The sequence below is a fragment of the Teleopsis dalmanni genome, chromosome 1 (genome assembly GCF_002237135.1).
Source record: "Teleopsis dalmanni isolate 2A chromosome 1, ASM223713v2, whole genome shotgun sequence".
Taxonomy (NCBI): Eukaryota; Metazoa; Arthropoda; class Insecta; order Diptera; family Diopsidae; genus Teleopsis; species Teleopsis dalmanni.
Window position 1 is genome coordinate 21453317 of NC_051846.1, and position 7074 is coordinate 21460390.

At 32.7% G+C, this 7074-nt stretch overlaps 1 protein-coding gene across 4 annotated transcripts in view; it reads left to right on the forward strand.

Annotated features, from left to right (window-relative positions):
• Window positions 1–6639, forward strand: part of LOC119672468 — a 111823-nt gene extending 105184 nt beyond the window's left edge. For 3 of the 4 annotated variants that reach the window (XM_038083529.1, XM_038083531.1, XM_038083530.1), the window contains 8 exons: window positions 1129–1749; window positions 1909–2113; window positions 2176–2220; window positions 2470–3073; window positions 3140–3302; window positions 3365–3471; window positions 5009–5265; window positions 5326–6637. In XM_038083529.1, coding sequence (XP_037939457.1) covers window positions 1129–1749; window positions 1909–2113; window positions 2176–2220; window positions 2470–3073; window positions 3140–3302; window positions 3365–3471; window positions 5009–5265; window positions 5326–6227 — 2904 coding nt within the window. In that variant the 3' untranslated portion in view covers window positions 6228–6637. Of the gene's footprint in view, window positions 1–1128; window positions 1750–1908; window positions 2114–2175; window positions 2221–2469; window positions 3074–3139; window positions 3303–3364; window positions 3472–5008; window positions 5266–5325 lie in introns of all 4 variants that reach the window. The other variant, XM_038083528.1, reaches the window with a different exon arrangement.
• The last annotated feature ends 435 nt before the right edge of the window (window positions 6640–7074 follow it).

The window sequence follows — 7074 nt, forward strand, 5'->3', positions numbered from 1 at the left end:
AGATACAGTTCACGGCAGCTTTGTACGAACCACAATCTTTTAGAGTTTTGCTGTACTGCTAGAATTACTATAAATAAAGGAATGGATGAATTCACAAGCAATGATTTAACCATACAGTTTTGTTGGCCAAGCATTATTGTGAAATAACCTGATCTACAACTACTCGTATAACTCTTATTAACAACTTCTTTCATTTACCTGTCTAAGTGCAACAGAGCTAAATAACAGACACAACTGAGGCTTACTTTACCATGTTTATAAGACAAGACTGTTAAATATAACAGAATATCTCCTTTGCATAGAAGACAATATGTATTTTTGCCATCTCAGGTGTAACTATGCTGCTTTATACTGGATTAGGATGGAATTCTACGGCAATAATTTAAAAGTTCTGCGAATATATGACAAGAACTTAAAAGTTCTAGGGTTCTATGACAAGAACTTAAAAGTTCTAGGGTTCTATGACAAGAATTCATAAAAGTTCTGAGACTCTCTGACAAGAACTCATAAGTTGTGAGATTCTATGACAAGAACTCATAAGAGTTATGGGATTCTATAAAAGAACTCATTAAAGTTGTGAGTTTTCATAACAAGAATTCATAAAAGTTCTAGGATTCTATGACAAGAATTCATAAAAGTACGGGTTTCTATAACAAAAACTCAAAAAAATTCTAGAAGTTTAAATCAAAGGATGTTGTAGAATTGAATAATAAACTTAAACTCTGTCTTGGAAGCTTTCGGAACACATACAATAGATTCTTGGATCATCATCACTATGATCCATTCATCATCGTTTTCTTCCTTGCATAGTCCGAGTTGTGCCGCATAATAAAATAATTTTAGGTATCATAATATTTTCCCTTTTCTTCACTGATCATAGATGCTGCATAGAATCACTTTTATAAAGAAAAACAAAAAACAATTAAGGTTAAACTAAAACTTGTTACTTAGATAGATGACTCTACATTAGTTTACTTTTTTCTTTCTCTTTAAAGTAACGACGTACTGTTTGAATTTAAAATTTATAAAGTTTAAAATAAAAATATTTTTAATGTTTAAATTTCATCAAAACTTGTTCCATTGCGAAAACATTAACTTTCATTTATTTTTTTCCATTTTATATTTCAGTCACATCAAATACGAGCAGTTTCTAGTCCCTGCTTAACTGATGCTGCATTAGAGCAACCCATAAATTATGCGCCAAAAAGTTCAAACCACCTAACCGTACCAACAGCTTCCTATTCTGCGACAACTTCTACATCTTCATCGGCATGTGATGATTTGGCATTGCAAATAAACGGCACCGGCAACGATGCAATTCAACGTATGCCCACAAGCCAAAGTGTTGGGGTGCTCCAAAAATTTAAAAGAACTTTAACAAATTTCAACAAAAGCCAACCACAGCAACTCCCACAACAGGCGCGCCCAACAAAAATCAGCACAACAACGGCAGCAACAACAACTAGCACACAAATTCCTGAGGCTGCTCTTCCGAATGGGCAACCGACGCTTACCACTGAGCTACCAAACAGTGACATTGTTGATGGCACAGCAGGCAAGTATCGTTTCGGTCCGCTTATTTGGCGTTCGTCGAAGGAGCGACGTAAAACAAAGTACAATAGACGCGACAAATGCAACAGCGGCGATTCCGGCATACAAATAGAGTTGGAGAACGATGAGCAGTTCGCGCGTGCAATAGCAGCTGCGGGTGGTGGCTGTTCAAGAAATAATAAAATAAATGGAATAGAGGTAAGTTATATATACCTGTTAATGATAATTGGATTGTTCATCATGACCACCTAGAAGTGGTTTTATAATATTTTTATTAAACAGAAAATTTACAATACTTAAATTTATGATTTTATGAAACTTTATTAAGAGCAAATTATTATTTTTATTCCTATAAAGGATTCACCAAAGCTACGTGCACTGCGTAGAGCGAATTCCGCTAAAGCTACCAGTATGACGGATCAAACTTCTGCTGCGTTAAATGCCAAAGCTAAAATACTAAAAAAGATGGAAATCTATAATGAACGTGAAGCTCCTGCGTCCTTGCCCACACGTTCCATAAGCCAACCAAATGGCTTGGAAACCTTTGGTATTAACAGAGCAGGTGAGTTAAAAATTGCGATTTTTTTTAATGGATTTTTTTCAGAATAGTTTTTTTCTTTTCAGACTTAGATGAGAGCGACAGTGATAGTGTAGCCTCACATGATGATGGTAAGTGGTTCCGTTTGCCAATTATAAATTCATTTTATGCTCTGCTGCACAATGTGCACTTAATGGCATTGTAAAGTGGCAAATGCGCTGCCAAATCCATTTATGAGTTAAATGTGTTGCAGAGTTCAAAATAATTAAACTTAATTGCTTGCAATCTTCAATGTAGCCATTCACTTTTTGCATTTGAACTTGTCTTCTTAGCTGGTGTCTAATGATTGTTTGTTGTTTTTTTTTTTTTTCATTTTACAGGTCCCCACAATTATCCCATTTATGCTGAAGTACTGTACAGTTTCACTGCCACTGGACCACAAGAACTTGGTCTCGAGCGTGGTACACTCATTGAAGTATTACGCAAGGAAGTTGGTCCCTGGTGGTTTGGCAGATTCAAAAAGGACGATGGTAGACTTGTTGATGAGATTTTAGATATTGAGTTGGGTTGGTTTCCAAAGGAGTTTGTACGCATCATACAATACCCTGACACAGATGCTTTCTTTATGCAACATTTGGCGCAAATCCAGCAAAGCGCCATTTTACCAACATCTGCTACAAGACTAACAACAAGAATGCCAATGCCCACTTCAGTGCCTGCAACCAAATCACATAGCGCAGAAATCATTGCTGATAGCGCAAACAACGTTGATATGAATAACATAACCACAATCGTCATCGAATCTCCTCCATACACGGCAACTGCAAATGTGAATGTGAATGGAGGAGAATGCAATGCACTAGCGCCGTCACGTAGTTTAAATGTCATTATGGATGGCGGTGATATCTTGCGACGCAGTGCTGTTAAAGAACTTTTGGACACAGAAGCAAACTATGTGAAACTTTTGGCTTCTATATGCGAGGGGTAAGTATTATTTTACTCCAATAAAAGTGTATAAAATTAAAATTTTTCTCTTTTAATCGATTTCAGTTACTTACCGGCTATGAGCAAACGTATTGATATTTTTTCGCCTAACAGCATTCGACTGATATTTTCGAATATAACTGCAATTTACAAATTCCAAAGAAGATTTCTGGAGGCTCTACGTAAGGGAATCGAACAGAATCAAGTCGCCAAAGTGTTTCTAAAAATGGTAATTGTAAAAATTTTAAAGGTTTCATAAAATATAATTAAATGGTATATTTTTATCTACAGCACAAAGGGTTTCTTTGTTACTCAACCTATTGTAATGCATATCCCCGTGCTCTTATTGAATTGGAAACCTATGATCGTGTTAAAGATGCGAGGATTATATTAGACAAGTATGATAATGTTTACGTGATATGAATTAGGAATTTATTATAATTATTTATAATATATAAAAAATGTATATCTGTATGTAACCTATATATATTTATATATTATATATTATATTTTTTTCGGAATTGCAATCGAGGACCTTAGTCAATATATCTTATAAATATATATCTTAAATATATATTACATCTTATACATATATATATTATCTTATATATTTATATTATCTTATATATATATATTATCTTATATATATATTATATCTTATCTATCTTACAAATATATATCAATCAAACTGCCATAACTCGGATTACTATTTTGAAAAGGAAAGGTGCGACTTATGAAGTCTTCGAGTTAAAGAATTTTTTTGTAGTTGTATGTAATTTGCTCTCTAAACTCTGTTGCACTCTATATAATTTGAGTTAGAAGCAGTTCGAGTTATGGAAAGTTTGACTGTATATTATATCTTATAAGAAATATGAAAAGGTTATATATGTCTATATATGTTAATATTATATATGGGAACCAAAAAGGGATTTTTTGTATTATGAGTATAAACAATTCTAAACAGCTGTCCCTGAGCTGGACATTTCAGACATTTACATTAACATTAACATTAACTGTAAGGTTCGCAATATGTGCCCCCAAAACTTTTTATCATTTGAGTACAATTTTTGTAGTTCATAGTGACTGGGAAGTTTTGGCTCATGAAGCAATGGATTTAATCCGCGAAAATTTTTAAGTACTTCTTATGTAGATTCGAAAAGCAAGAGTTTTGATGTGGATGTTGATATTACTTGTGTACTCCCTTTTGAGAGTGTTGATATGTTCTCCATATTGATATAGATAAACTTACTACCATATTTAAATAAAAAATACCATCATTTATAACTGTGAAATGCTGCTATGATAAACTATTCCAAGAAATGAGGAAACAAATAATTCTTTAATGTCGAGTCGGACGTCGAAATGGACGAGTCTACATTCCGAAACCACTCTTTCACCATGCCGACCAAGTGCCGTTGACTACCTGACAACACTTGGTTTGGTGTTTGTATTGACAATAATTTTTCAACAAGATAACATGTTTTCTTAACAATGATTGCTTCTTGTTCCTGTACTTCAAAAAAGAGCAACACTTTTCATTAAAAGAAATAACCATTAATGCTTTAGAAACCACGTTTTAAAAATATTTTAAGCGGAAAGGGAAAAATACTATGACAAACGGTCATAACAAGTGTCGTAGTTGGATGGGTGAGACTGAAACGAACAGATGCCCTCCCTGATAATATCATCTACCGATAATACACTGTTCGAAAACTGCCAAGCAATTTTCTAGCATATCTCTTCCTTGTTACAATCTTTGCTAGCCACTAGTTAATGTACTTATTCAAGTTTAAATTATTAGATTATATTTTGTTCCTTTGTGAAAACAAGAAAATTACTTACTGTTATAGAATTTAATTGAATATAAATTTTTTTACTGCTATTAATATGTTTTTTTTTTTATACATATTATTTATATTCCAAATTTTCTTACAGCTGTCGAGAATCGGAAAACCTTGCTGAATTACCGCTTTCCGCACATCTACTGGCACCTGTTCAACGCATATGTCGTTACCCCTTGCATTTAGCGGAAATTTTGAAAACAGCAACAAAACATACAACTGAAGCAAGGACATATGATCTAGGTAAATTAGAGCAATTAGATGCTAGTCAATTGGATATACACGATACAAAAGAAACTATAGATATGGCATTGGAAGCTATGAAAAGCATAACAGAAGCTGTTAATGAAGGTAAATACTTTATCTTTTAAAATATTAAAAACTTATTCATTAAATAATTATCTCCTTTAGGCAAACGACATAGTGAAACCATTGCGCGACATCAAGCCAGTTTTCAAAATTTTAAAGGTCCTCCACTACATTTGCATAGCACACGTTTCTTTTTACAAATCGATGCTACACGCCAAAAACAGAATCTCTGGAACAGCAGTTGTACGCTCTTTCTATTCGACAACCAATTGGTTTATTGTAAACGCGATCTAATAAAACGTAGTCAATTCATCTACAAGGGACGCATATTTCTTGATCGCTGTCGTGTAGTGAATGTACGTGATGGCAAAATGTTTGGTCACACCATTAAAAACTCATTGCGCATCTACTGTGAGTCACTCGATAAATGGTACGATTTTAGTTTTCGTTCAGCTAATCGTAAACATCGTTTCCTTAATACGCTGGCACTGGAACGGCAATTTGGTGGTAAAGCTCTGTATGTCTCTGAAATGACAGGCTTTGAATATAATTACGAAGAGCGTGACTATTCTGATCAATCAGATTATGAAATGCCAGAAAGCGAGAGTGGTTTACCTAGCATACGTGTACGTGAATATATTTACGATGTGAATACAATTGGCACTACATCAGCGACAAGTGGCGAAAGCTCAGTACCCGAATCGCCAGCAAAATCCGCACCAAAATTCAGCAGTGATACTTTACCTAAAAAGTCAACACAGCAACGTGATAGTAATGCAAGCAATGAATATCAGACCGGTTCATTAGGACGCAGACGTTTGGGTAATTGGTTTCGTAAGCCAAAAAGTAGCAATAGCACACCAAATCATTCTCCCACTCATAAGCCAGCCGTAACGCTGTCACAATCTGCTGAATTGCATACAGCAACAACAGATACAAGTGAGCTAAATCTTGTACTAGCAGCTGAACATAATACAGACTTGTCTAGTGGCTCAACTGTTTAAATCTTAAGAAATACTTAATTGTTCTGTAGTTATGGGGTATTAAAAGTAATTTAATATTATAAAATTTTTAAAAAAGTTGTTGTTTATTAGGCATTATAGGTGTATGAATCTCTTTCCTTTTATATATATATATATACATTTATATAAAGTAAATAGTAGTACTGCTCTATGTGCTGAAGTCACTTTACTACTGCTTCCCCACTGTTTAAGGTGTCAATTAAGTGTTTTTTATATAAGTATATTTTACTTACTTATTAAAAGTCTCGATCTGAAAGGATATTTAAGTGTCATTAGTCAAAAAAAAGTCATATCTTATTATGTGTATACAATATTTAAACGAAGTTATAAACTGTAAACGAATAAAAACGAAATTATTAATTTTATATTTTAGTTGAGAAGCAAAAAACAAAAAAAAAACCTTTTAAGTGTTGACATTTTATTTTGTACATTTTTTTTCTTTATTAAATATTTCGAAAAAATAATTGAATATTGTTTGTTTTTAATATTCGTATATGTACTTCTATTAAATATATACTAAACAAATATTTATGTTTTATATACAATATTACTTATTGTGTACAAATAGTCTAAATATATATATATATCTATATACCCATCTTATACACATCTTGCTAAACCTGTATGTGGTATATTTTAATATTTGTTTATTTTTCTTTTAATACTTCTTAATTTATTTGCACATATTCTTAATTTTTGTATATATTTAATTTATAAAATAAAAATGATTTTCTTTATTTATAAAATATAAAGTATGCACACAGATAAAAACGCAAACTTAATATAGACATAAAAAAATTAAACTACTATTAACATATATAAAATTCAA